General features: G+C 37.2%; 2 protein-coding genes across 3 annotated transcripts; one reads left to right on the top strand and one right to left on the bottom strand.

Annotated features, from left to right (window-relative positions):
• Positions 1-524: 524 nt before the first annotated feature.
• On the top strand, positions 525-20100 carry LOC306863364 (importin-4-like). Of its 2 annotated transcripts, XM_079406655.1 has the most exons (30): positions 525-795; positions 1038-1124; positions 1251-1330; positions 1423-1464; positions 1676-1805; positions 2326-2505; positions 2606-2671; positions 2897-2998; positions 3075-3158; positions 3918-4067; positions 4165-4218; positions 4344-4453; positions 4531-4639; positions 4732-4861; positions 5784-5897; positions 5973-6086; positions 6184-6307; positions 7423-7534; positions 7616-7743; positions 7828-7905; positions 8660-8717; positions 8815-8920; positions 10221-10414; positions 11134-11184; positions 11299-11424; positions 12524-12750; positions 12831-12963; positions 18833-18937; positions 19035-19104; positions 19182-20100. In XM_079406655.1, the coding sequence occupies exons 1-30, from the start codon at positions 727-729 to the stop codon at positions 19310-19312; spliced, it is 3264 nt and encodes a 1087-aa protein (XP_079262781.1). In that variant the 5' UTR covers positions 525-726; the 3' UTR covers positions 19313-20100. The 2 variants fall into 2 exon arrangements, with proteins under 2 accessions (XP_079262781.1, XP_079262782.1); XM_079406656.1 differs by lacking the exons at positions 12524-12750; positions 12831-12963 and having other exon boundaries at positions 19182-20094.
• A 538-nt stretch (positions 20101-20638) lies between these two features.
• Positions 20639-22537, bottom strand: LOC306863282 (uncharacterized protein; the record flags this gene model as incomplete). The annotated part of the gene is made up of 3 exons (XM_079406530.1): positions 20639-20751; positions 21930-22159; positions 22248-22537. 3 exons carry the CDS (start codon positions 22535-22537, stop codon positions 20639-20641), a joined length of 633 nt encoding a protein of 210 aa, XP_079262656.1.
• Between the last annotated feature and the right edge of the window lie 232 nt (positions 22538-22769).

The following is a 22769-nucleotide window of genomic DNA, read 5'->3' as shown; positions in this document are numbered from 1 at the left end:
ATAATAAGAGTTATCGTCAATAACATTAATATATTATCTATCTATCTATCTAGGCTTTAATATTTACAAATTATTGGCTCATTTCATGCACAAGCAAGTCAACTTGCCTTATTTTTCTTTATTGTTTAACGCTAACAGAAGCATAGGCTTGTTTTTGTGCAGTACATTTTTGATTTGCAATAATGGTAATAGATGTTTGTCGTCTGCAGAACATCTCTTTTTAATGGAGATTCAAATGCAAATAGCCCATTAGCACTTCATCTACTCTACTCTGGCAAGTATCTGCCTCTACGGTATCCACTTCAAAACAAGCAGAAACAAAATACGAACAACTTTATAGACTTTACTCCTTGAACGACATACACACAGTTTCATATGATTTATCTTTCGGTTTTTTTTCATAGGCTTGTGGACAATGCATTTCGACCTCCATGACTACAGCAGGCGCTGTTGTTATAGTAGCGCTCATATCTTCTCTCTTCATCACATGATTTTTTTTATTGGGCTGTGGCCCCTTTAACATCCACCTCATGCGGCGTTTTCTCCTTCTATCCCGCGTGTCCGCGCATAAGCGCTCGTGCATATGAAGAATATTTCCTAATGACTGTTTATATATGTTAGACCGACATCGATATATTCTTAAGAGTTTCATCTGATCCAAATCTGGTCTAAATACTGTCGGTTGCCTGTTCATTTGATAATTTTGAATACGGTTTAACAGTGAAAATGCTGTCAGAAGAGCTCGAGCGCGTCCTGGCGCGGCTGACAGAGCCGGACAACGCTGTTATTCAGCAGGTAGATAAGTTACTTATATACAACTATCATCCTGATATATTTGATGCATTTAATATTGATTTTGTGAGTAAGAGGACGTTTTCAGCCTTTCTCTGTGAAGAAAAGTGTAATTAATACGTGATTTTTAATGTTCTGGCCAGTGTCAGCATTATTCGTGGAGCTTTTGGGTTGAGTATTTGTTTTATTAATTCATAAAATCATACTTTCTAATTTACGCCCATGAATATAATGTCTCTTATCAGGCCACAGCTGAGCTGAAACAGGCATTTAAAGATCCAGCTATTATCCCTGCTTTATGCGCGGTTATGACTGGATCCCAGAAGCCACAGGTAACTTTACTGTCATTCATTTCAGCCTTTATGTTAGTTCCCATAGTCCTATATATATATATATATATATATATATATATATATATATATATATATATATATATAAGCCTATAATTCTTGCTTCAGGTCCGTCAGTCGGCTGCAGTGATGCTCAGGATGAGAGTCAGAAAACACTGGAAGAAGATCAGTCCAGACCACAGAGAAAGGTTTGGGACTTTTTACGTAAATAAAACATAATCTACTTTTCTGCTGTGCATTTTCTAATTTGTGACCAATTGTTTTCATCTTGCTCCCTCAGTCTGAAAGTAGTGGTGCTGCAGGCTTTACAGAATGAAACGGAGTAAGTCTGACTGTGCATGTGGTACAGTGATAACATAATAATAACAACATACATAATGCTACTGAATGATGACTATATTTGCATTTGTGCTCCAAGTGTAGAATACTGTATTCCTTAGAGCTACAGTAAATATGGTAATACCAGAGATTACTGAGTAACCATGGTAGGGTATGGATTTTGCTTCAGGTTTTAAACATTTTCTATTTCTTAGACACACAGTTCGCCACTCTCTCTCTCAGCTGAGTGCTGTCCTGGTGAAGCATGAGACCCCAGACCGCTGGCCTGCTCTTCTAGCCCTATTAAACCAGTCTACTAAAAGCAATAACCCACAGGATAGACAGGTAACCCTGGTTAACTTGTTACAGGAAATGTCTCCGCCACTACCATGGAATATGTTTGGTAGAGATGCGCGGATGGGCTATTATTTCATCCGCAACCGCATCACAAAACTCATCATCCGTCCGCCATCCATCCGCACCAACTTTTTTGACCAATTTTTAAAACCGCACCCGCACGCCATCTGCTGATTGGGCTCTTTATTTGAATGGCTTATTCTTATTTTTAATTTTTATTATTTATATATTTAATAATACATATTTTAGTTGTAAATACATTACTATTTACTATTTTAAAAATGAATACATTTCTAGTAAATATATTAATATATAAAATTACATAAATTATAATAAATGTATCAATATAACATATTTTATTTGCATTAATGTACATAGCTAATTATTATTATAAGAAAAAAATTAAACATTAGAACAAAATTATTAATAAAAAATGTTTTTTTTTTTTTTTTTTTTTTATTATTATTACACTGTCTGTTCTCACATATCTACTTTAAATTCTGTTTAGGTGGGTCTTTTATTACTTAGCAAAGTGGTTGGATCAAACCCGGAGCCCTTTAAGCCCCACTACAAGCAACTTCTCCAGCTGTTTGGGACTGTTCTCCAAGACCTGAACAATCCCACGGCTCTCTACTACTGCATCCTCACTCTTACCGCCATCGCAGCCTACACCGGCACAGAGGAGATGGTCAGTTATGCTTCTTTTGACTGCTGTAATTGACCATTGGTAGATTTAGCGTTTAATTCCACCGCTAGCATGTTCAAAATGTTTTTTTTCTCTCTTTAAGAACCTGATGCGATCTCTGATCCCTAAACTGCTCATGGCTCTTAAACACCTTATTCAGGCAGACCAGGTGAGGACACTTTGATGCAGGCTTGCTGTGTTTGTATGCTAATGCTCCAATCACTGTTTTCATTATGTTCCTCAATGATGTGATAAACACTGTGAGAGTTGACCGCTTGATTGGTCTGTTTGCCTGTATGAGTCTTTATGATTTAAGCAGCTCAATGGATTTGATCATCTTTCAATCTTTCTATTTTATCTCATAAGTTCTAGTGTGTGGTTTTTGTTCTTTAAGGACCAAGCTAGTGAGGCGATGGAAGTTTTTGATGAGCTGATGGAAAGCGAGGTGTCCATTGTTGTCCCTCACATTGCTGAGATTGTCCGTTTTTGCCTGGAGGTTTGTCTACTCATCTTAATAGTGATTGTGTTGATTTGGAGTTATTGTGTAAGAAAGTTTATTTTGTTTGTTCTAGATCAGTGCGGACATCTCCCTTAGTGATTCTCTGCGCGTAAAGGCTCTGTCATGCATCGCTGTTCTCATCAGACTTAAAAGCAAGGTAACTGTATTTCCTTGCCTTTGCTTCTGCTTCTAAATCACAAAACTGTATTAATGAAATTTGCATGTTCGTATGCAAAACATCTGTTTTTAGGCAAATGGTTTGATTTCACCTTTTGTGATTTTATTTCTTCTTTCGTTTTTTCATTAAAAAAAACCTGTGTCTGTAATTTGTGTAAAATCAATCAGTGTAATTAGATCTACAATTAATTTATAATTTATTAATTGATTTTAATTGTAAATCAATTTTTATTAACCATTTAAACATGAATGCAGTTAAAATGTATACATTACATTATATGTATTATAGTGTTATGTCAATATATTACATTTTTATATCTACTAATACTTATTATTTATTACTTTTAAAATAAAATTATTACTCCTATGAAGAGGTGCTTTTTTGAAAGTACAAAAAAGTAAAAATCTCTAAAAATAAAAACTTTGCATGGTCATCCTACTGTATGTAAACATTTGTCAAAGTAAATAAGTTTAACATTTCAGATTTTGTTTTGTCTGTTTTTTTGTCTTATTTTTTTCTTTTCACTTTTTTCTTTTCTTTTTTTAGCATATAAACCTATCTGCCTTTTTAAATTGCCTAAAATCAGATGATTTCAGATTAGATCTGGAGATTCAGGACTTGCCATTTTTGTCTGTGGGGGTCCATAGGCATGCCATCAGAGACGATGTGATTACCATACACAATGATTTAAATTATTACTACTACTAAAAAACACTTGTCTTTTTTTATCTTATAAAGGCTGTGTTAAAGCATAAACTCCTACAGCCAATCCTGCAAGTAGTGTTTCCTATCTTGAGTGCAGCGCCCCCTCCTGGAGAAGAGGACCCAGAGGATGAGGAAAACGACACTGAGGGCGACAGTGAGAATCCAAAGCACTTTGCTGTTCAGGTTGGTCTCTTCACCTGCTTTACTACTTTTACTCATTCTCCTTGTACCCATCTCACCCTCCTTCAATCTAATAGATATGATATGTGTTCCCCTGTAGGTCATTGACACCATGGCTCTTCATATGCCACCTGAAAAGCTCTTCAACCAGCTGGTTAGTAAACAAAATCACGCATTGTATGGATTGGCCATAGTAGGAAAATAGACTAAAACATTCCAGTGGCCCAATGATATTTAAATCTCTCATATTTACGTTATCTGTGTTTTTGGATTCTGCAGTTGCCTTTCACTCAGGCTTGTTTGTCAAGTGAGAATCCATATGAGCGCAAGGGAGGTCTCATGTGTGTGGCTGTGCTGGCCGAGGGCTGTGCAGATCACATCCGCACAAAGTAGGCTTTACTCTACAATTTCCAAACGCATGAACAAACAGCCTGTCCAATGCTTTATCTTTGTGTATGTGTGTTAGGATGTTGTCATCCATGCTTCAGACAGTGTGTCGCAGTCTGTCAGACAATAACCACGTGGTCCGCAGTGCAGCACTCTTTGCCCTCGGACAGTTTTCTGAACACCTGCAGGTCAGATTAAAATGTATTTTTTCTCAATATTTTATGCCTTTTATGAGTAATCATTCATATGAATTTAAAATTGGTTGATTTGTCTCTCATAGCCAGATGTCAGTAAATTCCATGCTGAGCTGATGCCATTGTTGCATGGATACTTGTCTGCAGTGAATCAGACCAAAATCGGACACATGACGAAGGCCTTCTACGCCTTGGAGAACTTCTTGGAGAACTTGGGTTAGAATGCAGACACAATGTGTACCTTTTTATTATAAACTTGCTTTATTAATTTAATAGGATTTATGGATTTATTTATTGTTTATAATATTTTTTATAATTTAATTGTTTTATTTTTATTATTATTTTTCAAAAAAAATTTTAACTACCACTCTTTTTTGCTCCTTTTAACTTTTCCAGGGTTATTGCTATCATTAAAAAAATTCTGCTGCAACATTTTTGTTTGGTTCAATTGCTGAAATAATTTAAATAAAAACAACTAAACAAAATAAAAACTATGTAGGCATATTTTTCTAAATTCATTTTTCAACAAACAACAAACTTAACTAAAAAAAAAAAAAAACCTATAATAGTATATAGTGTGTATATGATACAAATCATACTAGTCATCCTACTACTTGTCTGCTTGATCCTATTCCATCTCCTCTCCTTCAAGCCATTTCTCCTGCAGTTGTACGCAACGGTACACAGTACCGGCACTTCTATATTTTAGCCTTTAGAGTACCTGCACTTTTTTGTGCGTAAAATCGTCAGGGTCTGGGTGATTAGGCTATATGATCCCATATATGATTAGAAATGATATAGAAACTATGTAAATAGCACTACCCAGGCGGGATCACCTCTCATCTCGACCAATCACGTGAATGAATGCAAGCAGAGTCAGTCTACTTCATTGTGTGGTGCGCGAGAGCATGTCAGGGAAGGCGCGCGGAGTAGTAGAATAATAATTAATTGATTACCAATTTGAATCAGTACTTATAACAAAAATCATATCTTAAAATGAAAAGAAGACTTGTAATAGCACTTGCATGTTGTTGCTCTTTTGTTGGTTTTGATTGCTTCTAATGTCCTCATTTGTAAGTCGCTTTGGATAAAATGTAAATGTAAAAGTAAAATAACCCAGCACTCTTCTCATGATCAGGTCCAGAAATTGAGCCCTATCTGCCCACTCTAATGGAAACCATGTTGTCAGCCCTTAACAATGCAGAAAACCTTAAGCTCAAAGAGCTTGCTGTCAGTGCAATCGGAGCAATCGGTAACATCCTCCTTTCATTAACAGCATTTTGTAATGTTATAGTTATGCTCAGACTTACGAGTCTCTCTTTGTCAGCTAACGCAGCCAAGGAGATGCTAGTGCCTTACTTTCCTCCAATTATTGAGAGTCTGAAGGGATTCCTGACAGACACAAGAGAGGAGATGAGGACTCTGCAGACGCAGGCACTTGGTAAAAACAATGATCCAACGTCTTCCACACATCATGTATATGGAGGGATGTAGCCTAATCTAATCTTAATAACTTGTCTTTCTCTGTATCTGTATAGACACACTTTCTGTGTTGGCCCGTACTGTTGGGAAGGAAGTGTTTAGTCCGTTGGCAGCGGAGTGTGTGCAGTTAGGTTTGAACCTCACCGATGCAGTGGATGATCCAGACCTGCGGCGCTGCACGTATGACCTTATACCTGTATACATATGTAGAGACGATGTAAAAGGGAGGGAGACGGAATAGTTAGGAAAGAGTAATGTAAACATTTGCCCCTTTCACACAAAGACTTTACTGGAAAATTACTGTTAAATTACCATAAAGAGATCATGTGTGAACAATGTCTGGGCCAATCATAACAATATGACGCAGATGACGCATTTACTCCATGCTATGTAGTTCGATTTGAAGTCATCTAATATGATGTCTCTGGGCCAAAAGAAGCTGCATCAATGTGGATGTTTGATACAAAAATTAAAACATCAGCAAAAACACTGACCGCATTTACCCCTTCATGTATACAAACATAACACCGGGAGGCACAGCCGTTTAGAGGTCACTTCCATATAATGATGTCACTGAATTTACCGGTAATTTGAAACCGATGTGTGAATGGTGCTTTACCCGAAAAAAGACGGAACGCTGTTGCCTGTGCGAACAGCATATTTTTGAATTTACCGGTAATATCGTTCCGGTAATTTTACGACAATTTACTGGTATTTCTGTGTGAAAGGGGCTATTGTAGCACTTAATTTGTTGGCTGTATGAAATGGAAGCTCTGTGTTTCAGTTAAGAGCACATGCGTGTTTTATGGATTAACCTCAAAATTCTATTCTATTTATTTGTTTGCTTAACTGTTTGTTTTTGTTTTATTTAATCATTTGTTTTCTTTTTATTTGGGTTTCAGTTTGTTTTCTTAAAGCATGACTTGAGTTTAAATTATGATCATTGTTGTCAGATTAGTATGCACATGCATGTTTGATGGACCAAACAAATTTGTATTTATTTGCTGGCTTATTTATTTATAGCTAGTCTTTATTTGAATTTATTTTTGTTTTCATTTATTTGTTTTAGTTTTTATTTGTTTGAAGCGTGATTTGAGTTTAAATTATGATACCATTGCTGTCAGATTACTATCATTATTACTATTTGAATAGTTTTATTTATTGCTGTATTTAATTTAATTTTATTGAAATTTTGGTCTGTCCCTATTAAAATAGCTTATCTGCATACTGATGCATGAAGCTTTTAAATATTGAGGCTAAATTTGAAACCGATTGCATTCATGCTCTCATTCCAGGTATAGCTTATTCTCTGCTGTGTCTGATGTGAGTCCTGACTGTCTTGCCCCTCACCTCACTCCCATCACCACGGTGATGCTGCTGTCACTCAGATCCACAGAGGGTGTGACGGTCAGTGAGGACTTTTCCAAATAGATCATCTGTACACCATCAAACATTACAAATATTATAATATTCTTGTCTACTTTACAGGCTCATTTAGATGAAGATAAACAGTTTGTGCTCCTGGACGATGACGATGCTGATGATGAAGGTGAAGAGGGCGATGTTGATTTGGATGAAGAGTCTGAGACTGAGGTTGATGATAGAGATGTTGCAGGGTACGTCTCTGTCTCTCTTTCATCATGTCTCTTTCGTTTTCTCTTATGTCAGAGCACTAATCAGGATTCTGTCCATTTTCTCAGATTCAGTGTGGAAAATGCTTACATAGATGAGAAAGAAGATGCTTGTGATGCTTTGGGTGAAATCGCCTTTAACACTGGGTAATGAGGCATGTTTTATATATTGCACAAATGTGTTAAGGGCTTATGTTAGGTGTAGATGCGATACCCTGCAAAAGTCGGGTCAGTCAGATTTTTTTTTTTTTTTTTTTTTTTTTTTTTTTTAAGAAATTAATACTTTTATTCATCAAGGATACATTACGTTGGTTAAAAATGACAGTAAAGACATTTATAGAGTTACAAAAGATTTCTGTTAGAAATAAATGCTTTTTTGAACTTTTTATTCATCAAAGAATCCTGAAAAATGTATAATGGTTTCCACAAAAATATTAAGCAGCACCACCGTTTTAAACATCGATATTAATAAGAAATGTTTCTGGAGCATCAAATGATTTCTGAAAGATCATATGACTTAGAAGACAAGAGTAGTGGCTGTTAAAAAATCATCTTTGCCATCACAGGAATAAATTACATTTTAAAGTATAATAAAATAAAAAGAATTACTGTTTTTGCTATATTTTTTTAATCAAATAAATGCAGCCTTGCATAAGAGATTTCTTATAAAAATATTTACAAAGTCTTGCAGCCCTAAACTTTTGAACAGTGATGTAATGCTCAGTTTCTCTTGGCTGGTTTGACTGCATTAAAGACCGCATTCACAACACTATTTGCGGGTATAATGTGGGCTCAATTTTAAATTAAATATTTTCTGTTAATATCCCCCCCCCCCACCTTTGTGGCAAAAAAACAGTCTTTAAAATCTAGCTGATTTTTGTCTTATTTTTCTGTCTTTTAGAGTGGCGTTCCAGCCTTTCCTGGAGTCCAGCTTCCAGCAGGTGTACGAGCTCCACGATGTGAGTGACTGGTTCTGTGTGTGGTTTCATGAATGCTTGTGTGTAATGCTGATGTGGTACTGATGTTTGTGCTCTTTTGTGATTGGGCATCCATCAGTTCCCACATGAGGATGTGAGGAGAGCTGCCTTTGGGGCCATGGGCCAGTTCTGCCGAGCTCAGCACAAAGTGTGGAAGGAAAACCCAACAGAGGCCAACCACCAGGGTACATTCACACCAACTGTACACAATAGGACAGGGTGGTATGACAGCATAGCATGTGATAGTAGCAATGTGTCAGCTAATAGAGATTCTTCTGTGCAGTGATGCCTAAATTGTAGTCTACACTTATAACTGTTGCACATGCAGGTTTCCAGTATTAATGCCTCAGTTGATTATAACACGAGCTAGTAATGTCAAATTTCACGATTGTTTTCATAGTTTTCATGAATAATCAATTGCGATTAGAAATGAACAATCAATGAATCAAATAAGTCTTAATGTTAATAAAACAAAATGTTTAAGACTCTAAGGCTGATGATATATGGGGCAACTTTTTGAGCAATGTTGCTGTCAAAGGGAAACTGGAAAATTAATTATAATTGAGTCATACAACACTGCTCTAAAATATAGAAAACAGTTATTTTAAATGGTAATAATGTTTATCAGTACTGTTTTTGCTGATTCTGCAAAATTCTGAACAGAAATTGTAACGTTCTCATTTTAATAATATACTTTTTGTTATTTAAAGAAGTGTGAGTACTGGTATTTTGCTTTTTTTATTTTAATTTTTTTTTAATATTTAATGAATTTGCTTTCTGTTGTATTTGGATACATTTAGGTTGTATAGTATAATATATAGTATAGTATAATTTAATTTTACTATTGATAAGTAATGTATAGAAAAAATACAGATTACATTTCTCCAAAAAGTTTTTTTTTAAATTCCTTTGTATATATTGTTTGACTGTCATTGGAATGAAATAATATACTTTTTTTTATTTTCATTTGTCAATCAAATTCCCCCAAAAAAGTGATGAGTTAGCTAGATTATTTGAATAACCATGTAGTTTAATTTATGAAACATTTAGGAGTTGAATTTCTAGAACCAAATAGCTATTTTGTGATTTAAATACTCTATCATTACAAGGCTTTGCTCAAAACACCCACTTCTATTACATATCTACATCTCTCTGATTTTTCATTTGCACTCTTTTATATTCCCATCACTCTATCTGCTTCCTTTTATCTATTCTGTCTCATTATGATGCATCCCAGAAAGAATTAAGAGGAGCTTCATTTGACAAAAAGATTAACTTTTAGATTTCTCTGTCTTCATTGATGCAGAGCTCCTCACAGCCCTGTCAATCAGTCATTCATTCATTCACTCACTCACTCCCTATCGTTTCCTTTCCACCCACTTCTTTAATTAAATGAGCTGCAATCAATGTGAATGTTAAATCACTGTTTTAATTACTCTGAATCCTTTGATCGACTCCTGCGTATATCTCTTTATATCTCTCCAGCTCTGCATAAGCTGTTGCAGGTGGTTTTGCCTTGTTTTCTGGAGGCTGTGAGACAGGACAGAGAGAGACAGGTGGTGATGGCCATATTAGAGTCCATGAATGCTGTCATTAAATCCTGCCAGGCGGAGGCACTGCAGGCTCCAGGGATACTGGCCGAAATAAGTAACACCATCAAAGATGTACTGAAGAAAAAGGTCAGGATTTAATTTTAAGACCTGTTTTAGTATCAAGCCCTTAAATGAACCAAATAAAACACAAGGAATTTACAACTTTTATGATGAAGTTTTTGTCTGAACCAGCTGAGATGACTTTTAAATAAATGTTAATAAATAAATTTAAATCATTTAGTATTGAAAACCAAAAAAATAATAGGAAAGGGTGTAAAATGCCGTTTTTAAGAGAGAATTTATCCAAAAATGAAAATTGTCATGTTACAAACCTATATTTTTAAAATTCTGTTCAACACAAAAGAAAGTATTTTTAAAAAATGTGGGTAACCTAATAGTTGATTGTCCCTGTTGACTTTCATGGTATGTTTTTTCTTTTTTCTTCCTTACAATGGAAGTCAGTAGGGTCCATCAGTTGTTTGGTTACCCATATTCATCAAAATATCTTCTTGTGTGTTCAACAGAAGAAATAAAGTCATACAGCTTTTGAGGGCGAGTAAGTGATGACAGAGTTTATTTATGGATGAACTGTCTCTTTAAAGACTGCATACAATTATCCTTTAAAAATCCTATTAAGCCAAGCACAAGGCTTATACTGTGTCAAGAAAATTGGTATTAAATAATCAAATGCATTCAAGCAGCAGCTTATTCTCACTTTTTCAAGGTGTTACGCAAGTCTGCAGTCATAAGGGGGTGGATGGATGTTATTTTCTTGTGATCTTATTTTCTCTTTCTGTCTCGCTCAGACCGTGTGTCAGGATGTAGGTGGGGATGAAGCAGACGATGACGAGCAGCAGGTGTTTAAGATGATTTCACAGTTTTATGAATTAGTCACCATTCACTGTCAGCAATGACACAATTAACCTAAAAAGACTGTGACCGATTGGAATAACTGAGCGTTTGTGTCTTAGGCGGAGTATGATGCCATGCTGCAGGAGTTTGCCGGTGAAGGGATTCCTGTTTTAGCCTCGGCTCTACCAGCTGAAACTTTCTACCCTTACCTCAATGACCTGCTGCCCCTCATCATGAGCAAAGCTGTGAGTCTCTCATTCACTGATCACTGATGAAGGATGTACTTTAACACCTAAAGACCTATTTAGATCTAGAGCATAATGAATAGCCAATTTTTTTCACTGCATGACACAACTTTCATATTAGAAGTGGTGTCTAACCCTGAATTAAGGCAAAACACACTGCAGTCATGCTTTAATGCTAAATAAAACCTATTGCTGAAATAAAACGGATGGATGGATGGATGGATAGATAGATATAAATGGATAGATAGATAGATGAATAGCTAGATAGGCCTAGATAATTTTAACCTTTAGTAATGTTTTTAACTTGTTGCAAGGTTTTTTTTTTGTTGTTGTTGTTTTTTCCATTGGCTTCAATATTTAATCTTGTCAAATTGATTAAATCTGTAGTAATTATCTAAATTGAATTTATTTTAATTGACAACAGTGGCAATTTATTTGAAATGCAAAATTCCAAAAATGCATCTCACATATACATTACAGTTCAACTGTATATATTACCGCCAAGATATGTTTTGTATGTTTTTGAAGGAATTTTTTACTGTACAATAAAAGTTGCAAACTACAGTAAAAACATTGTGACTTTGCACAATTTAAAATAATTATCTATTTTAATATATTTTGAAATTTAATTTATTAAATTCTCAGCAGTCATTACTCCAGTCTTCAGTGTCACATGATCCTTCAGAAATCATTCTAATATTTTAACTGGTGCTCAAGAAACATTTATTATGAATGTTGAAAACTGCTATGCTGCCTAATATTATTTTTGTGGATTTACTTTTTTTTCAGGATTCTTTGTTGAATGGAAAGTTCAAAAGAACAGTATTTAATTTGAAAAATAAATGTTTTATAACATTATAAATGTCACTTTTGATGAGTTTAATGCACCCTTGCTGAATAAAATTAATGATTTCATTAAAAAAAATCTTACTGACCCCAAAGTTTTCAAGTTAATATTTTTTAATTGTTAGTTATCATCATGTTGTCTTCAGTGGTAAAAATCAAAGTTATTTTTAATAAATTAAATGCGTTGCCATTGTTGCCTTGTATTTCATGAGCATTTCAAGTATTTCCATGGTTACTCTCCGCTGTTTTGTAGAAACCCTCACGCACAGAGGCAGACCGCTCCTTCTCCATTGGTACGATTGGAGAAACCTTGCACTCATTGGTGGGCGTGGCTGGAGGCAGGGCGGTTGCTGGCCGGCTGTCCAATCGGCTGCTGCCAGTGCTTGTGGCCGGAGTGAAGGACAGTGATGCAGAGGTGCGCAACAACAGTGTGTTTGCACTGGGATCTCTAGCTCAGGCTGCTGGACCCATCGTTGCCTCGTATCCTTTATAGATCCCCATGTGTTTGAGTCTGTTCTCTGATCTCCTTAACTCGGTGAACCTTAACCCCTGTGCTTCAGTGATTACCCAATGATGCTGTCCCTTTTCTCCAACCTACTTTCCAAAGAATCTGACCTAAGAGTGATTGACAACCTCTGTGCTGCCCTGTGCAGGATGATCATGAGCCACGTTGAGGGGGTCCCACTCGAGCAGGTTACTTCTATCATCTTCTTTATAGAATGGTTCACCAAAAAAGTTTTCCCACTCTCAGGCCATCCAAGTTTTTTTTGTTTTTTTTTCTCCACAACACATTTTGAAACATTTCACTTGCTCACCAATGGATACTCTGCAGTGAATAGGTGCTTTCAGAAGGAGAGTCCAAACAGCTGATAGAAGAATCAGAATCATAATGAGCTTTATTGGCACAGGACAGGACACGGCAAAAACACGATATAATATAGACAATTATGTGTGTACAGGTCTGATTTGTGCAAATTTTAAATGAAAAAAATAAGTATATTTGGTGAATAAACAATGTATAATAGAGTTGTGTGTTCCAGCGTTTATATTGTCAAGTGTTCATGAGATGGATTGCCTGAGGGAAGAAACTGTTCCTATGTCTGGTCGTTCTGGTGCTCAGAGGTGTAGCGTCGACCAGATGGTAACAGTTCAAAGAGGGAGTGTGCTGGGTGTGAGGGGTCCAGAGTGATTTTGCCAGCCCTTTTGCTCACTCTGGATAAGTACAGTTCTTGGAGAGTGGGGAGGTTGTACCAATGATTCGCTCAGCAGTCCGGACTACCCTCTGTAGTCTTCTAAGGTCAGATTTGGTAGCTGAGCTGAACCAGACAGTTATTGAAGTGCAGAGGATGGATTCAATGCAGAGTAGAACTGTTTCAGCAAGTCCTGTGGCAGGTTGAACTTCCTCAGCTGGCGAAGGAAGTACAACCTCTGGGCCTTTTTCACAATGGACTCAAAGTGATTGTCCCACTTCAGGTTCTGAGAAATTGTGGTGCCCAGGAATCTGAATGACTCCACTGCAGTCACAGTGCTGTTCATGATGGGGGGAGAGCAGGGGGGTTTCTCCTGAAGTCCACGATCATCTCCACAGGTTTGAGCGTGTTAAGCTCCAGGTTGTTAAGACTGCACCAGACAGCCAGCTCCTTAACCTCCTGAGGCCGATCAGTGTGGTGTCGTCTGCAAACTTAAGGAGCTTGACAGAGGGGTCTTTAGATGTGCAGTCGTTGGTGTAGAGCAGGGGTTTTCAACCTTTTAGGACATGCGCTCCCCCAGGTTTGTCTAATTTCACTTGTTTGCTGCGTTTCCAGTGCGTAGCATTAAGAAACATAAACATATAACCAGCTTACCTGATTCAGTGTGATGGCTGAGCCTGTTTCTGAGATAACAACATGCCAATCCGTGGTTGGATTTCTGACATGACTAACCGTAAATCATTTTACACCATTCTCACTGTCGCCTAACAGCGGGAGTCAGATTGCCCCCTAGCGGATGGCTGAAGATTTGAAAGCTCGTATTCATAAATCTTCAAGGCAATCCCTCTGAATTAATTGATGCTCGCGCCCCCCTTGACAGGTGCTGGCGCGCCCCACAGTTTGAAAACCCCTGGTGTAGAGGGAGAAGAGCAGTGGGGAGAGAACGCAGCCCTGAGGAGCTCCAGTGCTGATGGTGCGGATGTTGGATGTGCATTTTTCCAGCCTATCTAACTGCTGCCTGTCTGTCAGGAAGCTGGTGAGCCACTGACAGACGGAGATGGGGATGGAGAGTTGTGACTGTTTATTCTGAAGGATGATGGTTTTAAAAGCGGAGCTGAAGTCTACGAACAGGATCCTCACATAAGTCCCTGGTCTGTCCAGATGCTGCAGGATGAAGTGCAGTCCCATGTTGACTCCATCATCCACAGACCTGTTTGCTCTGTAGGAAACTGCAGGGGGTCCAGTGGAGGTCTTCAGATAAGCCAAAACTAGTCTTTCAAATGATTTCATGGCCACAGACGTTAGAGTCACAGGTCTGTAGTCATTAAGTCCAGTAATTTTGGGTTTCTTTGGGACGGGGATGATGGTGGAGCGTTTGAAGCACGAGGGGACTTCGAAGCACGAGAAACAGGCTTGTAAATCCCGCTCTGTTTCATTAGTCCATCTTTTAACAGTTCTTAATACAGGTTTTGCAGATTTAAGTTTCTGCATGTAGGTCGGTATGAGAGGAACCAAACAGTAATCAGAGTACTAAAGCTGCCCATGGGACAGAGTGCGTCCTTTGTCGCTGTGTAACAGTGATCCAATATATTACTGTCTCTGGTGGTACATGTAATGTGCTGTCTGTATTTTGGCAGTTCGCGGGAGAGATTTGCTTTATTAACCTGTTAACGTTCACCAGAGCGACATCGCACTGAAGCGTTTTTTTCCCCACTAGTTTAATGTTTATGAATGAATTTAATGTGAAAGAATATCGTTAATCTTGACAAACTATATATCATTCTGAAGGTCTAAGCCTCAAGCATCGATGACAGATCGTTGTTTTTCGATGGAAAGCTTATAAGGAATGTATTTGCTACATTTGTGTAAGCAGTACACATCAAAACAGGCAGAATAAAAAAGCCGTACGTACCTTTATCATTGTAATAACGAGCCACAAACGCGTCCACTGCTGAAATCCCAGTTTAGTTAGACAGGTAAGGGTTCACAGAACAACATCCAGCGAGCACTTTTAGTCCAGCGAAACAATAACGTTGTAATAAGGATGAATATTCCTTTGTTTACATTTCATTTCTTCAGAGAGTTATTGTTCGCGTCCGTTATGGAATAAATTACGCTCAAAAACAGCGTCTTGGTAGTAAAAAAACAACACAGTGCTGTAGCATACAGTTTTACAAACAGAATGAGATCAACCACGGAAAAAAAAGTCTCAGAAAAGCGGAATATAGTTTATTTTAATTTGGTGCTCCCTCCTGCCGGCTCTGACGCAGGCTATGACGCTGTCATCTGAGCGGGGCGTAACTTAGCGATCTGCTTTTTACATAAAAATTTTTTTTTTTTTTTTTTCTTCTACATTTTTTTTATATGTGTGTGTGTGTGTGTGTATATTGTGTGGGAAATGTGGCCGTATCTGCATGATTATAATATGTATGGACGGACATCAGCGTGTTTAGTACCGACTCTATGACGGCTATCATTGTGATTCAATGATCAGCTATTATTGATTTATATGGCCCATCTGTTTGATTATCATCTGAATAGAAGCACATCAGCGTGTGTTTACTGACTCTATGACCATGTCTGCCAATATCACTTCATGTCTGGCAATCAGAATACTTCAGTATACATACTATATACAAAGCATTGTTTTCTATTTTTTTTTCCTTTTTTATTACTCAAATAATTATTTTTGTATTTTTTAGTGCTCAAATAAATCTGTCTATTATTTATAATTGAAAAACTATGCAGGAACATGTATAATGACTAAAATAGCTTGTATAATTCTGCAATCCATTTGGTGGTTATTTTTCCTCAAACAGGGGGGTGGGGGGACTATAAATAGTTTCAGAAAAAATATTGCAGGAATCTCATTTTTCGTGGTATCTTCTTCAAATTTGAAATATAAACTCATGAGACACATGGCTTTCAACCCATTACTTTTCTGGATTGCTCCAGGACTTATTTCATGTATTTGTATATGAAATAAAAAAACATTCAGTGTGGAAAAATATTTTTCAAGGCACGTCAGTGCCTATAACTTTTTATCTTTTTGAGCATTATCAACTCTGGATGATAGATAGTAAAGCCCAGAGTCTCTTCTTTCCAAAGATACCTAATTTGTTTGTGTAAGCACACTTTGTCACGAACTGTTACCATTTTAATTTAGGTAGGTTATTTTCACCTGCGAGGCCCCAAATGGGGGCGAAGGTTAACAGGTTAAAGTCCCCGAGAATGATTAAAACAGAGTCCGGGTGTTTTTGTTCTCTGTCTGTGATCTGATCAGCGAGTTTCTGTAAAGCTGAGCTCATGTGCGCTTACGCGTACTAATTTAGACACGCGAGAATGAACGAACAAATCTCCCGCTGCGAATAGAATGGATTGCATTTAATGAAGAGCGTTTCTAGATCTGTACACCACCTCTCATTGATGTAAAAGCACGTCCCGCCGCCACGCGATTTCCCCGTTGATTCTGCGTCGCGATCTGCTCTGATCAGCTGGAAGTTAGCCAGATGTGGCACGCTATTCGGCATGTCACCATTCAGCCAGGTTTCCGTGAAACACAGAGCTTTAACTTTTAACACACTGTTTAACTTTAAACCCTCGCTTCTGACCAAAATCCAAAAAAACACTTCCTCCAGTGGAAAAGTCAAAGATCAAAATCCACCAACATATTTGTTTATGCATGTATATACTTTATTTGTCCCTTTTAAGGGAAATACAGGTAAAGATGCATAACAAATGTACCAACATCAACAACATAAACAATCACTCAAGCTGTTTTGGACCGTTTTCACTTGTAAACGGTGCTTGATCGGTGCATATTTCTCTCCTGATTCAGACAAAATTACTTTTTTACTGGAGAAAGCAATATTGTGAATAGAGGACTTGCTTTTTTTTTAGCTGGAATGGTTTTGGTAGCAATAGTTTGAAGTGAAAGATCACAGATACTCTTTTCACTTCACATGACGTTAGCTGATGAACTTGAGTTTTTATCAGCTGTTTTAACTCTCATTCTGATGGCACCCATTCACTGCAGAAGATCCTTTGTTGAGCAAGTGATGTAATGAAGAAACAAACTCTTAAGTCTTGAGTGACCCAAAGGTGATTTACATTTTCAGCAAATTTTAGTTTTTGGGTAAACGATTTCTTTAAGGCCCAATATACTCACATTATTTTTGCATTCATCGATTTGGGGTAAAAAGAAGTTTGAAGTACCAGAGCAGCATTATACTGTTAGCAAACATCCTGACACAGACCATGCAGCTGTGAGTGGTGTTTAGGTGAATATATAAATGTGATGCATGCTTTTCTCTCAATAACAAAATAAACATGCATCAAACATGGCAGCAGTGAGAAAACAGCACTTAAGAAAGCATCTGGTCATAGTGATATAGATATATTTGCAACTCTTTAATTCAGCACTCCAGTGAAGTCGCATCATGTTTATTTATATAGCACTTTAAGCAATAGATAGCTATAAAGTAAGCATATTTACAGTATTAAACAATATCAGTGCTGCTTTTAATTAGAACTACAACTTCAGTTTCTACTATAAAGCATACCGAAATTTTCGTATGCGTTTTTTCGTATTCGAGTCCGATGCATATTAATTAATCCGCTGCGAAAAAGTTTGCAAAACCGTAGCCTACTAAACTTAGTCTTCAAGCATTGAGGATGATTTGGTTGTCTTCTTGCTTCTTAAAAAAAAAAAAAAGGAAAGGAAATATTGGGTCCATCCAATTCTGAAATCTAGAGAGGACGGAGAGTTCCCCTTCCTTAAGGAGCAGCGGGATTATCACGGGCGATTCTAAGTTTACTTCAGGATGTCAGTGGCTCAGTTTGATGCTTTGCTAGCAATACTAGAGCCACATATTAAAAAGAAGACCACTAATTTCTGTGAACATAGTGTGCAAGGATCTATACAGTGCTTTGTGCGATGAAGTGGATGAACTTGACAATCGCCATTCTGGATTTTGGTGTTCGCTTGTACGGTGGCTCTGAACTGTCAAAACACATCTCAAAATGCTTGCTACGGAAAGGAAAAAATCGAACCCGATCCCAATTTTTTTTTTTATGACGGATGAAAATTTCGGAGGCAGTGTGAAAACATGATTGACATAACGTGAGGTCTTATTTATTTTTCAACGTTCAAAAAATTTTGGACTCGGTGTGCATTGACCTTGACCTTGATGAACTGAACAGAAGAAATTAACCGGAGATTTTCCATGTCAAACACCGCACCAATGGCAGTTCGAAATATATCAGAGCCATTAGTATCTACACTATTAAATGTACTCCGTATTTATTAATGATGGTTGATATGACAAAAGTATACCAGGTCAGAATAACCAATTTTTAGCCTTTTCTCTCAGGTCTTTCCGGCTCTTGTGGCTTGTCTCCCTCTGAAGGAGGACATGGAGGAGAACAAAACCATCTACAGCTGCCTGAGCTTTCTCTACTCACACAACCCTGTGCTGGTACAAGCTCATTTTCACTCCCAGCATGCTCTGCTCACAGCACCTTATTGAATTGTGTCCTGTCAGTGGACTGACTGTTTTTTATTTCTTACTCCAGGTTGTTAGTCATCTCAAGCCAATAATATCTGCTGCTGCACATCTGTTGGGCATGAAGGATGTTGATAATGGTGAGAAAGTGTTTATTGTATTGGAATATTTTAATTTTATATTACGAATTACATTTACGCGTATTTGTTCTTTTTAGAAACCCAAAACACCCTTCTCATGCTGCTCAGAGGTCTAGCGCAGCGTCACACCAAGGAATTTGAGAATGCGGTAATGTCACTTCCTGATGAACAGAGAAACAAAATGACCATGGCTGTCACTCAATCATAGTACCCGCCCTTTATCCTAGATATCCCTTTCACAAGGCCTTCCACTCTTTGAAAGCCAGCCAAAGTGAAAATAGTTTTTTTTATTATATTAGAAATGGGTTTATTCAGTAAGTCGAGTATGCGCTCACTGGTGTACTCCGCTTTCTGTATTGCAGCAGAGACGTTGAGACCATATTCTCTTAACTTATTGCAATGTTCACTTATACTTTTTGTCACTTTTACTTTATTTTACTGCGTTTGTCTTTTCTCATTTATTATTTTTCTGTATGTCTCAATGAATCTTCTGCCATCCTATCTGTATTGAATATTCCATGAAATTTTGGCTTAATATTTGAGTGTGAAGCTTTGAGTTGTTCTTGCAGTGAAAGAAATATATTTCTATGAATTGTTCATTGTCGTTCCTGTATTTCTGAAAAGCCATAAATATGCTAAACCTATCCAGAATTAGTTTAGGAATCCAAAATGTTTCTGAAAAAGCACATTTTTATTATTATAGAAAAGTGCAGATTATAAGTAGCCTACAGGGTTTTATGTTGCAGAATGGGTTTATTATTTTAACTCGTCATTGCATCAGTAATGCATCCTTTTATGCAGCAACAAATTAAACCATGAAAAATTGCCGTTCAGAAGTTTGGGGTCTGTAATATTTTTGAAGGTTTTAAAGGCATTTATTTGATCAAACATACAGCAAAAACAGTAATATTGTTAAATTACAATTGAAAATAAAGCTTCCTATTTTATTGCATTTAAAAATATGTAATATAAATACATTTGCAGCATTATTACTCCAGTCTTCAGTGTCACGTGATCTTTCAGAATTTGTTTGGTGGTCAAGAAATTTCTTATTTTCTTTGGAAATCACACTTTTTTTTCAGAATTCTTGCTGAATTGAAAGTTCAAAATAACAGCATTTATTTGAAATATAAATATTTTGTAACAAATGTCTTTACTGTCACTTTTGATCAATTTAATTAATCTTTGCTGAATAAAAGTATTAATATAGTTTTTAAAGGTTACTGACCCCCCCAACTATTTAACTTAAGTTTAAGTGATAAAGATTTATTTCATATAGATACACATTTTGCGTAGGTAAAGCTGTCCCTGATGAAATTTATGAATAATCTAAAATACAAAAAAACTCTTTTTTTGTAGAACATTACCCCACAAAACTTGAGTTATACTGCCACATAAAATAAGTCAAATGTATCCTTCAATTACATCATAGCACATAGAATTTAGATTGTTTAAAACGCCCAAAACCTGAAAGTGGCTTCTGTGTCATCTGAGGTGTTAGATTGCTTTAGCCTAGCTGTCAAACGTCTACCACTCACTCCTTGCTTGGCAAGTCTCGTTTTTCTTCTGTCTTCTGCCATTTGGACGTGGATTCTGACACTGTGTCCAAAGCCAGAGTCATTTCCGCTGGCTGGAGTTCATTTTCGGCTAGGGGAGGGAGGGAAACACAAGAATATTGTTTGCCATGTTTATATAATAGGACATTTTATTGTACATCAGATTTCCACGACAAATTCTACACACAAAACCGGGAGGTTGGAAAAGAGGTATGTTGAGGGAGAGAGCGAACATCAAATGCTCCACACACCCACAGGAAAGCGTGCTGAGCGTGCGAATACCAAACACACTTACTCAGCAGCCGTGGTTAGCTCAGCTCACTGATCTGAAGATGTCATCTGTTAGCTAACTGTCAGGAATGGAGCGTTATATTACTGCAAGCCCTGACACTGCGGCCTAATGTGAACTGACAGACTGAACAAAATGCTGATAAAATTCACTGGACTGTAGTAATACCGGTTGTAATTAAGTGTGGAGATGAAGTATTTGTGCAATGAAAGTCCGCAACAACAGCATACTGTGAAATCAGTTTGGTTACATTTAATTGGGTCTTTATGTAAATGGTTACTTTCTCTTGATTATTCAGTGTTAATGTTGATTTTTCAGTGTACATTTAGCAGATTTCATGTGTGCTTAACTTCATCTCTCAAAAAGATTTTCTAAATGAAACTCTTACCCACGTGCCAGAACAAATCAATCTGAGCAGACAAAAGCCACTGCAGAAACCATCCTCTTAATAAGCTTTCAACTGCAAAATCCAGCAGTCACATTTTATTGGGCTGCATATATGCAGAACTTTACTGCAGTGTTATTTTAGTATTACTTGTATACTATTATAGAATTTATTAATCCTTTTTTTTTTATATATATTTATGGGCTCCTTTCTCAATTTAATATACAATAATAATAAATGAACATAGCATATCAGAAGGTTTAAAAGCAGAATTGTGCAGCTCATGTTTTTGTTGAAACACATTAATTCTTCCATACGAAAAAAAAGTTTGTATATAGTTCCTGTATTTTACGAATCTAATGTGAACTAGTATAATGTCTTAAGTAACACTTTCAAAACATGTTTATTTTGGTTTTTAATATTTTTAATTTAAATTTTTTGTTTTTATTATTGTTTGGATGCGTTTATATTGTGCTTATTAATTTTTATTTCAGTTTTAGTTAGTACTTTATTTTAGATTGAGTTTAAAGGGTTTTATTTAAAAATTTTAAATGATTACCCTTTTGTTAAATTTTTTTAAAAATTATGTCCCCACCTGGCTGTGTGTGTCTCCACGGGATGATGTCCACCCCGCTCCTGCAGAAGGAGCGATCGGTGTTAGACTCGGTGCTGTAGAGAACTTCCTGACACTGACGCTCTCCAGGGTGCTGCGCTTTCACACGCACCTCCAGAACGGTCACCTCCTTCTCCTTCAGCTTCCCAGACTTCCCCTTCACTCGGGTGCGCTTAGTGTCCACCCACACCACACGCTCCTTCACCGCTGATCTGGGTACACATGGAGATATCAAGACAATAAAGGAATATTTCACCCAAAACTGCAAACATACAAATGCACCTGTAAGTCTGAACTCACTCTTCGATGCCCAGGTCAGCGAGTGTGGTGTTCAGAAAGGGAAACGCCTGGTCAGGGTTGAGAACTTCAATGGGTAGGTGCACACACATGGGAACCGTCCAGTCCAGCTCGGCTCGCATCATTTTGTCATTGGTTGGGGAGTTTAAGGAGCCGTCACCATTTAACTCTTTCTCCTGGGGCTTGACCCCATGCTGGACCTCTGGATCTTTGTCCTGGCCTGCCAGCTTGACACTGGTGTCTTTAACTGGCAGCTGTCGCTCCTCTTTATTTTCTTTCCTGTCTATAATCATTGAGTTGATTCCTTTGATTCCTCCCTGGTTGAAATGATAACCCTGATCTCCTCAAGTCAACTGTTGTTTTCCAAATTTGAGATCCAGTTAAACCAGATTTAGGCACAAGTCTTCCAGGTTCTTCTCTCTGTGCTGTTGGATTTAGGTGGTGTGAGAGACTGGGGAACATTCAGAAGTCCAGTGGAGATTTAAATGGTCTGTGTGAATGTGTGTAATGTGGCACTGACGTGTG

The sequence above is a fragment of the Barbus barbus genome, assembly GCF_936440315.1.
Source record: "Barbus barbus genome assembly, chromosome: 44".
NCBI classification, from domain to species: Eukaryota; Metazoa; Chordata; class Actinopteri; order Cypriniformes; family Cyprinidae; genus Barbus; species Barbus barbus.
Note: the sequence above shows the minus strand (reverse complement) of the source record. Positions and strands in the feature narration are given on the sequence as shown.